The sequence below is a fragment of the Zosterops lateralis genome (assembly GCF_965231275.1).
Source record: "Zosterops lateralis genome assembly, chromosome: 2".
NCBI lineage: Eukaryota > Metazoa > Chordata > Aves > Passeriformes > Zosteropidae > Zosterops > Zosterops lateralis.
The window spans coordinates 10,372,398-10,390,433 of NC_139763.1; the positions used below are offsets into that span (position 1 = coordinate 10,372,398).

Genomic DNA, 18,036 nt, shown 5'->3' on the forward strand with positions numbered 1-18,036 from the left:
ACTGGCCAGAAAAAATGAATCACAGTTCTGATTAAAATAACACATCAGTTATGGCAGTTTTTGTTTCCAGAATCTAAATAGCTTTTATCGTTTCTTTTATTGGGGAAAAAGGAAGGGCATAACAACAGTAGAAAGATTTTAGAACCTCTTTAGTTTCCTTCTGTTTGGGCAGATCCCCTACTGCTACAACTTTGGACAACTACACTGAACTAATTTGACCTATGAAATATCTGCTTTTCATTGGAATTCTTTTAATTTCATGGACCTGGACACATATTTAATAATATTTAATATTATTAAATTATTAAATTATTAAATATTTAATAATATTTAATAATTTAAGAGAGCCACAGAGGGGAAGGTGCCTGGTGCCCATCCTGACATGGCAAATCAAGTGGCTGTGGGATGACATCTGTCACTGCCATTTGTTAATTATGAATAAACTTGGGGTAGAGAGAATATGGGCCAGAAAATGAGTAAAGGGTGAACCTGTGAAAGCATGGAGCACAAAGAGCAGAGAGAGATTTGTATGCTTTTATTTATATATTCCTTAGAAAGAGACATTAACTACAAAACTGTATTACTTTTGGGCCCACATGTAGGATTTTCTTTAAATTTTTTTAAAAAAGCAAGTAATCCCTAGGGCTTGTTGAAAAACAAAAAAACATGAAGAAGCAAGGAAAAAAAGGCAAGAGAACAATTTTATGACAAAAAATATTGTTTTTTGTGAATGAAAATGCTTTGTTGGAGGAGATTTTTGTATCTTATGGTCTCAGAGCAATTTCTTTTCTACTTTTGTATTTGAAAGTTTCTCTTTTCATCCCAATAATGTCAAAATATTTCATATGGTTTTGCTAAAGACTTTATTTTGGTATATTTTATTGCAATGTTTTGTCACTCTGAAATATATCTTAAGAAAAACACTTTGGGAATGCCACTACAGTGCTTTCATATCAGCACATTTCAAATCTTCCATTCCATGAAATAAGAGAATTACACTTTTTAGCACCATTCAGGGAAAAATCTTAGGATCTAATGAAATCTAATAACTATTTTAAACTGTAATGTCAATAAATCAATAAAGTACTGTATGAGCAGATTCATGGTAGGGTTTTTTTTAAATTTTATTTCTATGTTTCTTTGTCTCTTTTTGTTTTTTGTTTTGTCATTGCACTGGGATGTATCCTACAAAGATTTGGTTTTTCCAAATACTTGTTTTAAGCACTTCTCTTAATATAAAACAATTAATAAACATAGACTAAGTCCATGTGTAGGATGGGTATTAGTAGTAAGTATGAACTGCAGATTTTTCAGCATGGAACTATTTGAGAACACTGTTCTCAAAAAAGCCAGAGCAAATCAAATCACACAATTATCTGATATCAGAGCTGATTTCAGGGACAATCAGAGCTGGGGTGGCAGTGAGTAGAGATGTAGTAGGGAGATAGTTACCTCATAAATATGGAGTTACTCTGAGCCCTGCTCAGTGTGGCTTACCCTCTTTCCCAGCCAATCTTCCCATTAGCACTCTACTCTTTTAATTGGTCCAGGAAATACAATTGGATTCTCTATTTGCTAATGCAGACTCCATCCATAAAAACATTTGTAAAGTGAGAACCTAGTTGCTGTTTTCCTCACCAGAAATACATAAAACTGTTGTAATATAACAGGTGAAAGCAAAATGAGTATCAGATGAATGAATGGTACTTTCAAGTGGAAATGAGAACTCTTGCAGTTGTTCTAAAAGTTGCATTGACTGCTGGATTTTTTTGTTCTCCTTGGCCCAGCTGTACTTAATGGCACAAATTAACACTGGAAAGAGTGATGTATTTGTATTAATAACTTTATTTTCATCAACCATTCCTATGGTGAGTATTGTTTTTGCAGCCATAATGATGAAAAACATGAGTTGTAGCTGACAGGCTGAACTACAGAACACATAAAAGATAAATATGTCCAACATACCCACATTACCATCCTGGGGAGGAATGTAAAACTGCTGGATGCTGCCCAAGTGATGTTTGTCTGCCACCACTTCCTAGTTATACATGCAGCATCCATGCTCTTACTCATTTTATTAATGAGTAAACAAAAAAACATCTGTATATCAAGGAAGAATTCTGCATTACAAAATACTTGCCCGTGACTGTTGTTTGGACTGTTGCTTCCTAGCTCTTCAGCAGACCCTGCAAAGAACTAACTGGCACAATGGTGGTTTAGTTTCAGTCTTTTCTGTATAAAACAGAAAGACATTCAGAGTAATTTTAATTTCCATCTCCATGAACACTTTCTATTTTCTAACAAGAATAAAGAACAAGAATGAAGAATATGAGGATATGTATGTATTGTGAGATCATCTTACTCCTCCTGGGCACACACATGTTCTGTGTTTACCTCATTGTCGAGAGACAATTAATGGATGGAAACAAGCTATTTTATTTTATTTTACTTTCTGTTTGAAAGGCAAACTGATGTATGTTTGATGGAAGATTGGTTATACATTCCCCAAGTTGCTCATTACTCTTTGTTTGAATATCTGCTTTCACTGGCATGTCCATTATGCATCTGGCAGCAGCTCAGCCTTACATGACTTTAGCTTGAAGCCTTCTGGTGGAACAGAGATCCTTGTTTGTGGTGCTAGCTCCAAGATCATGTTGGACAGGCTGCTCCCTGGACAGGCCACAGCCACACTGCAACTGCAGCAGCTTGGAGAGGGCAGGGAAAGGCTGGGTACAGGCCAATCCTGGTTGTGTGTTGCTGATTCCTGTCCTTTGGTCTCTCCTGGGAGATGACCACGTTAGATTTTCTCTGCAACTTCGTCTGTAACTGTAGAATACCACATGTGTCATCTTAATACAAAACCCCTTTACAGGGTCTGCCACTCAGGTGCTGTCACCCAGCCTTGTTGTGTGACACCCCCAGACCTGTCTGCCCCTGCCCAGCCTCCCTTCAGGGCCCCTCCACCTGCTGACAAGTGGGAAATAGAAAAAGCAGAAAACTCTCATTGCAGTGCAGATGTAAGGCCTAGAGTTCAAAAGATACAAGAATGAGGACATGGAACAATAAGACTGTGTTTTTGTGCTGTGTAGAGTTAGGCCTTAGCAAGTAGACAAATATGTTGAGGAAGATAATAGAAAAGTTTAATAATGAAGCTCTGTGCTTTCTTTATAGAAGAGCATAAAAAGTTCCTGAGTAATAGGAAATATGAAACACACACCTATTGTTAGATATAAGGTGTACATGTAGTTTTAATGATTGCTTTATGTAGATGCCCATAAGCTCTCAACAATTTGCTATTGGTTAGAAAATTTTTAAAAGGCCTTGTAACACAGAGAATTTTGTCTGCTGTTGGCAAGATGTGAGCTGTTGCCATCTTTCGTGTCTCACCCTGTACTTAGGCTTATGTTACAATAAAGCTCGAGGAACATCTCCCGGCAGTCCTGTCCCGGTATTTGGGAATAAAGATCCAACAAGACCCCACACCACCTCCACCATGCCCTGCTCCCCAGCAGAAGGACCAGCCTCCGAACTCCCCACAGCCCTGCCCTTCCCAGCCAGGGGTGCCACAGAGCTGTGCCCACCAGTGGCTCACATCCCAGCCCCAGACATCCACACAGCCAGGCAGGTGCCCAGTACCCAGGAGTGGGTCCCCCTGGATTTCCCAGCTGCTCTGGGCTGGGACAGTGAGTGTGACCTGGGTTGCCCAGCCCTGCCCTGCCACTCCCATGGGGAGTCCCCACTCTCCTGGCCCCAGGGGAGCTGCTCTGCTCTTGCTGCACCCTGAGATGTGTAAGAATAGTCAACCAATTAGTACTGAAATGTTTGTTAAAGGGCCACGGCCATGCTGGGTGATTCATCCATAAAGTGATTTCTGACTGTGCACGTTAGGTCTGCTGGCAGACACCTCAGTGCTCTGCAGAGATACATCTCTAACTGGACTTCCTCCAATATTTCAACTATAAGAATTTGGATTCAATGTGCTGGGCACGTCTTCTTTACAAATATTTGAAAGAGTAAAACATTGTCTACACCTTTCAGAGCAGAAAAAAACATTGTTGAATTCATATATAAGTTGTGCAGACTTGCTAATATATTTTAATCATGAACAGATCTGACTAAAAGCTTCCTTTTAACTCTGCAGGTAATTGAAGAATTTCACAAGAGAAGAATGACTTCTTACTGTGTTTTTCCTTTGTTTCTGTTGAGAGAAAAGATTCAAATTGTTTTCTTTCTAACTTCTCCAATCCTTTTTAGTCATTAACCCTTCAATCTAAGTGCAATTATTTAAAACATTTTTGTGGAAATTCCCTACAATCACAATGATTTATCAGAGAAGTTGCCTCACAGCTGACAGGTCAATCTGTAGATACACTTGAACATGACAGTAATTAAAAAGCCCTTGACAAAATGTCATTCACAAATAGGAGTTTTTTGCAAATATTTTGAATGTGAATTTTACACTTGCAGATAATCCCTGGCATTCGGTCCAGGAAGATGAAATCTGACTTTCTCCACAGAAAAGAACTTGATGGCAAAAAACCACAGTGGAACCTTGCTCCAAGTCTAGTCTTAAAAGAGGCAGGCATTTAGCCTCCAGAGATGCATGGTGGTACTTGGATTTGTTAGGAGAGTGTCTGGTTTAGGGCAAATTCAGGAGGAAGCCTCTGAATGGGATTCCTTGGGAAAGCAAACCCAAATGACTTCTCCCTCAGCTGGTCTGGGAAAGAATTTCCTTGGAAAAAAAGTGGAAAAAACTATTTATTTAACAAACAAACTGTCTACAAGCATAAAAAAATGAATGATATGAAACAATAAAACATCTTGTTGTTCTGAAGTGCAACGGCAAATTGAGTAAAGTCCTTCTTGTGGGTAGCTCAGCTTGCTCAGTCTCCTATCAGCTCCTCCAGTGCTGGGAAATGCCGAAATTCATGCCTGGTGGGCTGCAGATGCCACTCCTAGTGCCCTTCTGGGTTTTTCAGTCCAGGACAGTTTTAAACAGTCCCCAGGAAAAGAAAAAAAAAACACCAAAAACAACAACAACAACAACAACAACAACGACAACAACAACAACAACAACAACAACAACAACAAAAGAACAACAGTCCAGGGAGCTTCTCTGCTTCAGCTAGCCAAGGCTAATTAAAAGCAAAGGAAATCTCTGTCCTGCAGTCAGTCCGTGCCTCAGCCAACACTGTCCAGGAGTGGAATGTCCAGGAGTCAGGCCATTTTCTCAAAACAAACTCTGCGTTTCTCCTTCTCCCTGCTTTGCTCTCAGAACCAGTCATAAAGATACAGAACTCAATATACAGCACAAACAGAACAGATGACTGGGGGTACAAGCATCATGAAGTCACCCTAGGACAGAGAGGCAACGTGAGAGTCCATTAGTTCCAGTTACAGTGTGGCTTGGGAACGTGCAGACACGACTGCCTGGAACTGAACTGTGGCTGCACACTGATGTCACACAGACAGGTGAACAACAATGTACTGATAAAAAATATCAGCTGCTCCTGGGCCCTGCTAGACTTGTACAGGGATGTGAAAAGACTTTGAAAAGCCTTGCTAATTAACCTCACATTAAAAAGACCTCTGTAAATTCATGCAAACCTGAGCTGGCAATTATAGTTTTAACAATTAGGTTAGTAGAGCTTCTCTACTCTGCTTTTCAGAGGTTTAACCATTTCAGAAAATACCATATTTGTGTTTTGCCCCATTCTCAAGATGTGACACATCCAAGTTATCCAAAAAATCTTTACACAGCTCCAAGCTTTTTGCTTCTTTAACAACAGTTGCCTAAGTCCCAAAGGCTCAAGTTTCTTAACATTTGCTCTTTAGAATGACATTTTCTTTCTTAGACAGTAGTGCTTATAAAAGTAAACTAAGTGCTATTTTACCAGCAAGGTGAAGCAGAAACAGCTTGTTTTTTTGCACTCTTTTACCAATTTATTTAGTCACTGGTTCTCTACTTCACACAATGCTGGGTCATTTTGATAAATGCCTCTGAATTTTCTGCTTCAGATGGGTGATACTCAGAGCAAGACTTTGTACTTTTATTTGTGTTCAAGTATTTGTTGTCTAACTTTATTATCAAGTCAATCATAGGACAATTGTCTGCATATTTTTTCTACCTCTACTCACATTCCTAAAATTAAACAAGTGAACTTACACCTATGCAAAACTAGGATAATGGAGAGCGAAACTGCTATTGTGGTGGGTTTTTTTAAATTATCATTTGTTTGTTTGTTTGTTTGTTTTTAACTGAAGAAAAAGCATTCTTCCAGGCATAAAGAACAAACTATAACCTATGCATAAAACCATGCATATGCCACACACATAGTGATCTATTCTTTAACTCTACCTCTATAAACAGTAGCCCCAGTAGACATGCCCAAACAACCATGAAGGACATGTTTAAAGTCAGATCAAACATATAAGACTTTTCCCAGAAACTTTTAGGAGAATCAGGAATATTTATTACAGGAAGTGCAAACCTTATATACAACACACATGCAAAAGGAGAAAATAAAATTAAAAAGTAATTAAAGCACAGTTTGCTGTTTTAAATAACTACTAGAGTGATGTTGAGAGGAATAGAATATGGGAGAGGAAAACTTTCATTGAGTTTGGAGACATTTAATTTTGGGTAATGATGAGGTCTCTCTGGAACTAAACCACTTAATTCATGGATTGGATATTCCTTGGATGTGATGGGCAGTTTTGTCCAAGTGTGGATATATTTACACTAGATTATTTGTAATGGACTATGATACTAAGAGAAATAGCATAAAGATTTGATGAAGAACACTCTAAAAAAAATAAATAGACTGTTTTATTGAAGTTCTAGGCACAGAAATGTTGGATCCAGATTACTGTGACAATCTAGTTTTGTTCACAAGTTTCCAACACAGACAAAATTCCAAATACTCTTCCAAGAGACAAAATTGCAAATACTTTGGCTTTGGGAAAAGGTCCCTAATGGTCCCTAATTTTTATAAATTAGAAATGAGAACTAGATGTCAAAATATCTTTGAGGATAGAGACCAAATCATTTAAGCATTTACTGCACATGACAGTATGAGCCAAAAGATGCCTAATGATAGCTATGAAAATGTAATTAGGCATTACTTCACAGAGTGCTTAAGTCTATGCATGAGGCACTGCTGATTGCCTTTGTAAATATGGTTATGAGTGCTGTAACTGAGAGGTTATTTTATAACTTTTTAATAGAAGGGCTTTAATACAGGATACATCATCCTGCAATAAATAATTCCTTTTGGCATTTATTTTTATTTAGTTTCAGTTACTTAAAGGCCTTTTTATTAAAGGTTCAACATACATTTTTCTCCAGAATTAAGTATGCCAAAAATCAAATCTAAAGTAAACATTTCACAGCACTGCTTTTTATATGTTAAGCTTTCTAATAAATCTTCAATTTTACAAATATTGTAGGAGAAAAAAAAAAAAAGGGCAGCAAAAGGGCATAACATGATCCATCACAAACACGTGAGGAAGCCCATGACAAGATTTTTTGCCATTCACCAGTATTTGTGTTCCCAGGAGGTAAGCAGGTCACCAATTTAGCAAGTACTTATCAGCAAATAAGCTTTCAGGTTTTTCAGTGTATTTAGAGTGCTGACTTTCAGTTTTGCTTGAATAGATTATAAAACTAATTCTAAGATGAAACCCAAGCTTTTTAATCAGCTGTGACAAAAGCCTATATGTAGTTTTGAATAGCACTTCTGAAAGATGGAAATAAATTACCTCTTTATTTTCAATACCAGTAGAGGCTCATTTTCCATTTACACCATGTGATTCCTGTTAGCTGAGGGAGTTGCCATAAATTAGTTAGGGCAGATGAAGTCTGTAGCACAGTCATACTTCCTTTTTGTTTCAAAGCCATCATTTTGAAGCATAAATTATCACAAGGAAAGCTTTTATGTACTTTTCTGACTGTTTATTCATTTTGATTTATAGAATAATTAAAAGATAATATGAGAATCAAAATCCTACATAGCCAAGAAAACTGGTTTTAATACAGGATAGGTCATTCACTGTGGTTAGGATAAATTACTTTTTTTTCAGGAAGGAAGGTGTTTTGGTAGACTTTTACAAACAGCTCTCTTACCTAGATTAATCAAGCTGTAGAAATATTTCTGATGCATCACAAATGGCCTAGCAGAGCCAGAATGCAACATGACCTCCTGGAAAAGACATGCATGGTTTTGTATGATTTAAAAAAGATTTTGATCCAGAATGTTGTATTTTCTCCTAAAGTTTTAGACACTTCTTGCCAAGGAACAGGATTACCGACCTGAAAGTTGGGATATCTTCCCATATAATCTTTTGGTCTATTTTAATATTTATTAGATTGGTTATATTAATGAAAATTGTGGATTAAGTCTAATTTTGGACAAGCAAATGCTTGTTTCAGCTTGTAGTTGACAATAAGCAGCTGCCTCAACATGACTAGCAACAAGTCTGCCTTCAAACATGCATCTAAAAAAAGATCAGCATGTTTAAATGGAATCAAAGCATACAGATGCCTTTAAGGATAGATAACCTATCACTCAGAACATCCAACCTCAGACTCTGATCATGTTTGAGAGTCTATTATTAAGTCAATAATTTGCTGAAATGGTCTTTTAATAATTGCCACTTACCCATTAAAATATATTGTTCATCCTAAAATTTAATTTCTGACTGAAGGCCTCCCTAGTATTTTAATTAACCAGCCTCAGCTTTAAAAATCTAACCAAATAATTCCAATATATTACATTAGAAACACAGTGTAAGATTTTTCATGGTGACTGCAAACTGAGTGAAACTTGTTTTCTGGGACAAGAATTGACTAGTAAGAGTTGTCAGTTCTTGTTTAGCATCATTTATCCTGACCATATTCTCTTCATCCTTAAGCAACAAACAATGCACATTTTACATGACCATATATACACACATGTGAGTATGTGCACACACACATGTGCATCCCAGAGAATGACTTTAAAAGTTGCATGTCAAATATTCACTATCAAAACCAGCCAGTTTCTCTTGTTGCTTGTTCTGTGAGGTTTTTTCTTCTTTTAAGAATACAAGATGTTACTAAGTTTTGGGAATGGTGGTTTCCATTGAGGTTTAAAGCGACATATTTCAAAATTCACGGAGTGTGTCGAATGCAGATTTTGTAGTGCTACAGGTACCAGTGTGATCTAAGAGTTCTCCTCTGTATCTAAGCTTAAAATACACACATACTGTTGCTGAAATCAGGGACAATTTTAGATTCAGGGATTCTGCATGATTAGACAGTGTCACAAACCAATCTCATCACTATTTGGTTGTTGGATGAAGACATTTACTGTGACATTTAGGGACCTTGATAGAAAACCTTCTTCATGAATAGAATAATTGTTCTGGGAAAGAGGTATATAAAACCTTTTTTTCCCCCGATTAACATGATGGAATAACTTTATCGAAAGAATGTAATATATGTCGTTCTAGCGTCTTACCTTGATTTGGACTTCAGGAGTCTAAATACTTCAGAAAGTTTTGTGATTAGATTAGCTTCCTGGAGACCAGATCTGCCTCAAACAGGATTCCTGCTTGTGGGGAAGCAAGACCCTTAAGCAGAGTGATAATAATTGTAATGCAGGAAAAGCAGGGAATTCTTGCTGGAGGCTCTCTGAACTCAACCAAAACTGGTGCTGCAAACATAAATATGTGTGTGTGTGTGTGTAGATATATATGTAGGTAGTGTTTGCAGAACTGGGATTGAGGATTTTTACTTAATCCCAAAACACAAGGTACTGAACACTAAAGGACTATGCCTGCTCATAAAGTCAATCAAATCTATTAAAACGTCTAGCTTTGAAGTTCTGCATACAGACTTGCTGGGTCTCTAAAACAAAGTAGAACAGAGTCAGAATTTAAGAATGTGTCCTTAAATGCTGAATATAAGCATATATTCATGTAAGATAGTGCTCTTCCTGTTGTCAAATCACAGTAATGAGATTTTGGCTACTGATACAGACAGTCTGGAGTCACAAGTGTCAGTCATGAATTTTTTGTCTCTATCCAGATTGCCTCCCTTCTACATTGCTGTTATGGAAGAACAGTGATCACAACTTGGCCAAAATGAGGTTAAATTATCTTCCTGACATTTTGGCCTCAGAAACAGACAGAAGAAGAGCTGGAATAAGAAGAGGGAAGCAGCTATACCATCTCCCCACATGGGTTTTAAAGACAGAACAGAATGTATGGGAGGCTCTGGATCAGCTGTTGAGAAGTGCATGAATCCCATTTTAAATTCTGTAATGCTGTGCATGTTATGGGGGAGGGGAAGGCGTGAGGGAAATGCCACCTTCTCCAAAGCACCAGAACGCAAAAAACAAGTCAGCTTAAAAAGGAGAGGCAGAGGCTGAGAAATCAAGACATCAGGAGACAGACACGAATTACCGAATGTCTGGATTGCTGTGGGACTGGAAGAATGTAGCTGATAGCTTGGGAAAAATTTGGCAGTGGGCGATAACAGGGTACTAAACAGAATGGTAATACTGGAGGAGAAACTACAGGCTCTCCTCACTAGCTGGTGTAACCCAGCCTGCAATTTGATCTCAGACAGGTTTTCCAGCAAGAACCCCTGTGGTGGGAGCCAAAAATGCATCACTGGAAGTTTGAGAGAGTTGGCACACACCAGGGGCAACCAGAGGGAACTGAAAATGGGAATATGGACCAAGAAATACGATATCCCTCCCCTGAATAATCCAAGGACAATTTCATGCATTTTCTGAGTAATGCTTTTTTAGTATTTAAGGCTGGCAATGCTTCATTCTTTTCCCGCTCACTTTATTAAAGTAATAGACACTGCTCATCACAAACAAACCTTAAAAATACTTTTGAAATTATCAGATTATGAAAAAAACTCCTCATCTACTTAATCTCCTATGGCTCTTTATGATCAACAGGAGGACAGAACCCAGCCACGAGACACTCCATGTGGAGGGTGTGTCCCACTGCTTCACATGGGGACAAAACTCTTTTTTCAGCATCTACCACCACATGCTTTGCTGCCTGTAAATAGTTTTACTCTAACTGTTCATTGTCTCTGACCTGGTTTTCTTACCTAGTTCTATTCTGTTTAACTCTGTTATCTTCAAAGGAGTACATTTCTTCTGATATACTCTGGAATACATGAAGAGATGCAAGTCCTTTATCTACACAAATACAAGTGAAGGCATACATCCTTTCTACAGCTTATCCTTAATTTCCTGTCCCTCTACATATGTTTATGAATTATCTATGAATTGGTGTTAAAGCTGAGAAGCAGCCAGGCTACATCTGTATTAAATACACTACATTGTTGTCCTATAAACTAGCAAAAAAAGGTGTTTTTCTGCTTGTCTGTATTTTAAGGTGCAGTTTTTAAGAGCTTGGATTTCTCTTGTGAGGAGAGTGGGTGTTTAAATACATCCAAGACCATTTATTTCCCGTGCCTGGTTACTTTCCCCATGAGGGGATGCAATCTGCTTAGGGGCCTGGAGAGATGAGGGAAACAGCATAAAAGGCAAGTCCTGAAAGTTGGTATGGGAAGAAAATTGAGGGGAGAGGAATAATGGTGGACTGGAGGCAGCCATCCAAATGGACACTTAGTGGAAGGTTGCAAGGAAGCAGCGCCAGCGGGAAGCGTTCTGTCCCTCGATTGCAGCGAGAGGGGACAAAGATGCACCTTTCCTGCATTAAACACAAGAGGAAACGTTTCCTCTGTCCTGCTTTCCTGAAAACGGATGAGCGATTTGATCAGCCTGCAGGTGCCAATGGTCTGCACTCGGGTGGCTCTGGAGCAGTGCCCTGGACGAGGCATTCAGGACCTTCGCCCCTCGGAGGATGAGCTACACAGGAGGGAGCAGAAACCAAACCTTAGCGCGTTTATCGTTTGATGCCTGCGACAGAGCCCGCACCCCTGGGGCAGGTACGGGCACTGCCGGGGCTCTGCAGGGCCGGGGGGCACCCCCGGCTGCCCTGACCCCTCTGCAGGGCTGTGGGCACCCCCGGCTGCCCTGACCCCTCTGCAGGGCTGGGGGGCACCCCCGGCTGCCCTGACCCCTCTGCAGGGCTGGGGGGCACCCCCGGCTGCCCTGACCCCTCTGCAGGGCTGGGGGCACCCCCGGCTGCCCTGACCCCTCTGCAGGGCTGGGGGCACCCCCGGCTGCCCTGACCCCTCTGCAGGGCTGGGGGCACCCCCGGCTGCCCTGACCCCTCTGCCGGGGCAGCGAGGGCCGCTCGGGGCCGCAGCGACGTGCGGCTGAGCGGATCCTCCCCCAGAACAGTTGGAACCCCGCCGCTGCCAGGGACAGGGTGGCTCGGTCCCGCCCGGCCCCTGGCTCCTGCCGGGGGGGCCCGGCCCGCTCATCGCGCCTCTCCGTGGCCGCGGGAGGGGCGGGGGCCGGAGCCGCCCCGGGGCTATTTCAGGGCGGGCGGCGCCGCTCCACACCTGGCCCGGCCCGGCGCCTCCACCCTCATTCCCCCGCCTCCCTGGGCAGCTCCTCGGGCATGGCCGAGCCGGGACGCCTGTGCCCCGCTGCCGAGAGCGAAGGGGCCGCCGATGAGTTCCGCGATGTCATCCGCAGCCGCTCGGGTAGGCACCGCATCGTGCCCCGCTCCTCCTGCTCCTGCTCCTCCTCCCGGGGCGGGCGGGGGTCCCTGCGCGGCCCCAGCGATCCAGCGCTCGGGAATTCTCTTTGCCAGCACTTAGCGAAGTTACTTTTTGCCTTATCTGAACTTTTTTCCTTTGGCTGTGCGGCGCGGGAGGAAGGGGCTCTCCCGCTGGGCGCATCGCGGCGCTCCGTGTCCGTGTCCCAACACATGAGGTGTCGCCGTGCGGGTCCCCCCGGCGTCCCCTGCCTTGGGCCGAGCTTGTGCCGCTTGTGTTGTTAAAGCTGTAAATGGGAACAGCTGTAAGGCTCCCCCAGAGGATAAAGTTTCAGGTGCCTGGGTCTTTTTTTTTTTTTTTTTTTTTTTTTTTTTTTTTTTTTTTTTTTTTTTTTGTCCTGGAGAGAAACCAAATCCGTGGTAGTAAAGGTATTTATAGACCATTCAGCATTTACCCATTTGCAGCGCAAGTGCATATGTGGAGCCACAAGTTACTTTAACTCTTCTCCAGGCTATATGTGCTTGCCCAGTAAATAAGCTTTAAAATACTGATGTCCTTAGGCAGTTAAATGGCTTTAAAAAAAATTATCTCTCTTATACCTGTGAAAAACAGTAACGAAACACGTGTGATGTGTTATGGAGTAAATAGGGCTGGTATGGAAATGTTACTCTTGAAGTGTTTGGGTGGTAGTAAGTAGAACTTATGATTTCTGTGGTAAGTTTTGTCAGTGTTGCTTTTACTCTGGTAGTGTTAAGACACTCTTGCAGCAGAATTTGGTGCTTCCCCACTGAAGTCTCAGGGTTCCTGTAGGTCTGGTTTTTTCTATCATTATTGTCCTACTGTTTCTTCTCATAATAATTGCTTTTCTTTCTATTTGGCATTTAAAAGGGTATTACCCATGGGGTGTAGGAAGTGGTGAAGAGTTAGGTGGCTGTTCAGTTTTTATCTTTTTCCCCCCAAAGACCTTCTTTTGGCTTCTGCACCATGTCTTTTAACTGGGTTTCTGTGCCATGAGAATGTGAAATAAGCGTCTAGTGAGCTGTCTCCACAGTCATTCCCGGTTAGGCTGGGTGTGTTACCCCTTATAGCAGCATGTGTTCCCTGTTCCATTCTTAGCTCACTTACGGTTTAGGGGATATTAGATGCACACTGAGCGCAGCACAGAGAAAAGCCCCCTTCTTTTAAAGGCTTTTCCCGTTAGTGTGTAATGAAGTATTTGGGCAGTTGCTGATTGGAGATGGGAGAACTTGAAGATGAAAAAAATATCTTGCGGTCCATGTAATTTTCAGGAAATGAAGTTGAAGGCTGTAACTTTATTGCTAGGTGCTTACTGACTCTGAACTGAGTGCTTTCTTCCTACTTTTTTTTTTTTTTTTTTTTTTTCTATAGCTCATAATTACTTTCAGTGTTCAGTTTTATTTCCCACTTTAAAAATTCATAATTGAGAGCAGACGCTCTCTAAAAAGCGAGACAGGAAATGTTACCTATGCATTTCCTAATTACCCCTTATACTGTGGTTCACTTGGAAAGTCTGCTTCCAGATCAACTCCAGTGGCAATATGCTAGTTGCATTGTAATAAGTGTAAGATCTCAAATGGCTTTAAAATGTTTTTCGAGTTTCCTGCTATAAAGTAGTATTAGGATTTAGATGTTTAACAGTGGACATGGAGCAAACATTTGTGCTTCTTAATTGGGCACAATTCCTTGGTGTATTATCTATCATGAATAAGAAACAGAATCAGTTTAAGAATCATGCAGTTGTCCCAGATGTTTATAAGCCTGGAGAGATAAGGAAATTCAATTTCCATGGTAACATTCATCACAGGTATACTTTTTTGTGGTATACCCCACAGTGATCTCTTACTCTGCTTATCTTTTGTTGTTATTATCCAACTTCAAATTGCTTAAAATCTGACTATGGATTTGGGAAACAGGAATGAACAACAAATTAACACAGCTGTTGGCAGAAGCAAACTGAGAAGAACTTGGTGAAATGGTGTTTACAAGCAGCATGATGGATTCATTTTGGGTTGGGGTTTTTTGTAATTTATGACCTAGGTAAGGCATTTCTGGAGTTGGGATTCTCTGTTTGGACATGCATTCTTGAACAAATTTCAGTCAGAAGTTTCAGGAGGGGTTCTCAAAAGTGAAATGCTGGCACAGCATAATTATAAACACACCTTAACTCTGTAGTGATGGTGAGGATACTACATTGTTCTCAGGAGGCACCTTCTAGAAATGATTTTGGGGCATAGTAAGGAAGATCTTGGTAACTGAATGTGAAGATAGTGTAGCAAGCTCATGGAGATTTAGGGAAGCAGGTACTGGATGGGCTTTAAAAGAGATTGTATCCCACTTGTTTTCCACTGTGTTTATATTAATTTCATGGTTCAAGGGTCTGCTGCTTTTTGACAGCTCCTGGATAGGAAGTTTGGCCTTTGGCAGGTGCAGGTCATGTCTTCCCATGAAATCAGAGAAAAGATAGGGTAGAATATGTTGGTGTATTTGCTGGATCAAAATATTCTATACTTGCAGATTTAAAGTCATATTCAAAAGCTCATAGCACCAGTATTTGATTAGGATGAGTGACTGATGCAGATAGCATTAATTTGGGCATCCTGCTGTCAGTGCTAAGTAAAATAATTGAAAAAAGTAATGAGGATTCACTTTCTGTAAGGACAAAATTTTTAAGTTTTTTAGTTCAATTTACAAGAAATCAGGCTCTCAGATATTCTCGATTTACAAATTTTATTGCTCAAGTGACTTCTTGCAGTATATTACAACACACACACACAAATGGCACTAGCAGTAAAATACCTACTAAATTGTTTAAAATACACAAAACAGTTGTTTAGCAGAAGTTACCATCAGGGAACTGTAACAAAATTAGGTTTTCCTTGTTACATCTTGTGGGGATAATTTCAAGCTCTGACACTAATTCATCATTTTTTACTCATATAGAATGGCTTGAGTTGCCTGAGCTTTGAAGAAAATTCACACATATGTAGAGCTTAGTGAGGAATGTAAGCTGTGCTGCCAGAGAGAGGGAAGAATTTAGTGGCCACTGCAGGGGCTCTGTTCAGCATGTCCTCCTCATGTGATGACATAGGGAAATGGGTGTAGGAAAGTTTATTTTTGACTCTTGTATATGGCATGGCTGAGTCTACTATGAGAAATGTGTTGGAAAATATCCACAAAACCTGATATCCAAGGAGAATGTCCATGGAGCTTGGCCAATAATTTGTTTTAAGCCTTTTATGCGATGTTGCAGGAGTAACTTTATTACTTTGAGTATATTCATGGCCAGAAAATCCTGTATGCTGAATGCCTACTAGGGGAGGGAGCATAAGGAAGGAGAAGTCAAAACTAATAAATTTATTTAAAACATCTGATATTTTGCACAGAGAAGATGGTTAACATTTGGGGATAGATCCTCCGTATCTAGAGGTGCTTGGTCAGCATTTAGTGCTTTATTTATAAGGTTAGCTTTATTCAAGTGAGGGTTACTGGATTCAACATGTAAGAGCTTGTTGTAAAATGTCAGTCCAGTCATTGATCTTATGGTCCCTTCTGGCCACAATGGTATTAATTTGTGTCTGCCTGGCTCTTCAATTCAATGCTTGCCATCCAAACTGGGCCTTCCCCAGTCCTGATGGACTATTCTGTTCCTTTCTGGTGTGAGACTGAGGCTGAGCACTCCTTTTTCCTTGTGCAGGGGCACTGCCAATTCTTAAAATAGCAGTGTTAAACCAGAATCCATCCAGGTGTTGAGCTGAAATTGCTCCAGAGAGCTGTTGAGATAGTATTAGCAAAGAGACAGTTTAAAACAACTGCAAATGTGGCTGTTACAAGCTACTGTCACTTTCCAAACCACTAATAAGCATGCCACCCTAGTAAGTGGGGATCTGTACTGTGTTGTACTTGATGTCATGTTTGTTGAACACATGGAGACCATGCCTTGGGAAATGGGTGTTGCAGAGCTTAAAAAATTACTTATCTTTGTGATTTAATTTCTCTGAAGAACATGTGGTTTGCATTTCTCAGAATGTCTTTCCTGGCTGTACAGTTAAATAGCACCATCAAGTCTCAAATGCATTTGCATGCTTGCTATGTTGAAAGAACACTTAAAAAAAAAAAAGTGAATGCAACCCAAAGCTGAGAGTGAGTAGTTTTATGCAGTAAAAAGAAATCTGCATGCCATAAATACTTTCTCATAAATTTAATGAAGATTTAGATTTTATTACTGTTTCAGAACTTAGTAACTGTAGTCATGATTAGCAACACAAAACCCTCTAATTTCTTCAGTTCCTATGCAGCCTTCAGAAAAGTGCTTAAGACCTCATTTGTTCTTAACTTATAGTATAAAATTATGCAGCTCTGGAGTAAGCTGCTGTTTTAACTTGATGACTGCTTAGAAAAACGATTTGGTGTGTCTTAGGGTTTGAGTGAGGACTTTCTCACCCACATTGCCTTCTGTTAAGTTGCATGACTTGAAGTTCTGACTAGGAGACAACTTTTTTGTTCTTTATATACAGCATAACAAAGCAATTGTTAGGAATTGGCACTAAGCAGCGTTAACCGAGTTTCCAGAATATATGCTTGCTTTTCTTTTGTGCTTAATTGCCATTAAAAGGTAAAGCTACAACGTGTAGTGGTGGTAAAAACAATTAAATAGATTTATAAAATGGTGGTTCTATTTTTTTTTCCTCTTCTTTGCTCTCTCTGCCCACCCCGAGTTTCATTGATGCGTAAACTGTAGGTGACCAGAACTGTTAGGGCGTATCCCCACCAGGATAATTTGAGTGGGAAAATTTATGCTTGTCCCTCAAGCATCCCGAGCCCTGAGGGAATTCCCTGGGTTTCTCAGTGCCCAGGGAACAGCAGAAGATGTGCTCTGGCTGAAGTCGATGGCAGGGGGGTGTTAGCGCTGCGCCTGAGAAAACAAATGAATTGACAACTGTGTGTGCATAGGCAAGTGTGTGCGGTGAATCCCAGGGGATTGCCGATGAGAGGAGCCCCGTGTGGCAGCAGGGCTCTGCTGGGCATAGCAGGGCTCCCATGCCAGGGATGCCGGCATGCCCGGGGCTGGCACACGGCGTTCCCGGTGCCCCGGGGCTCTGCCCGCTGCCGGCGGGGACACGGTGACACGGCACTCCCGGAGCGCTGCTGGGAGAGCAGGTAAGGGACGGCTCTGGGGGATGCTGGTGTATCCCCGCTCTGGGGATGCTGGTGTGACATCGCTGCCCCAGTGCAAAGCCTTGGATCCCCCTCAGGAATAATGGAATCGTTCCATTTCGCTGCTGGAGTGGGGTCTTGGCTCTGATCAGTCACAACTGGAGCTCGCAGGGAGGGGGGACTTGGACCTGCTGTCGCTATTCCCAAAGTGCAGCGTGCGG

General features: G+C 41.0%; 1 protein-coding gene across 1 annotated transcript in view; it reads left to right on the forward strand.

Annotated features, from left to right (window-relative positions):
* Positions 1–12,540: 12,540 nt before the first annotated feature.
* Positions 12,541–18,036, forward strand: part of DMD (dystrophin) — a gene marked incomplete at its 5' end in the record, with an annotated part of 1,168,120 nt that continues 1,162,624 nt past the window's right edge. Inside the window, one exon of the mRNA XM_083855614.1 lies at positions 12,541–12,625. Coding sequence (XP_083711740.1) covers positions 12,541–12,625 — 85 coding nt within the window. The remainder of the gene's footprint in view (positions 12,626–18,036) is intronic.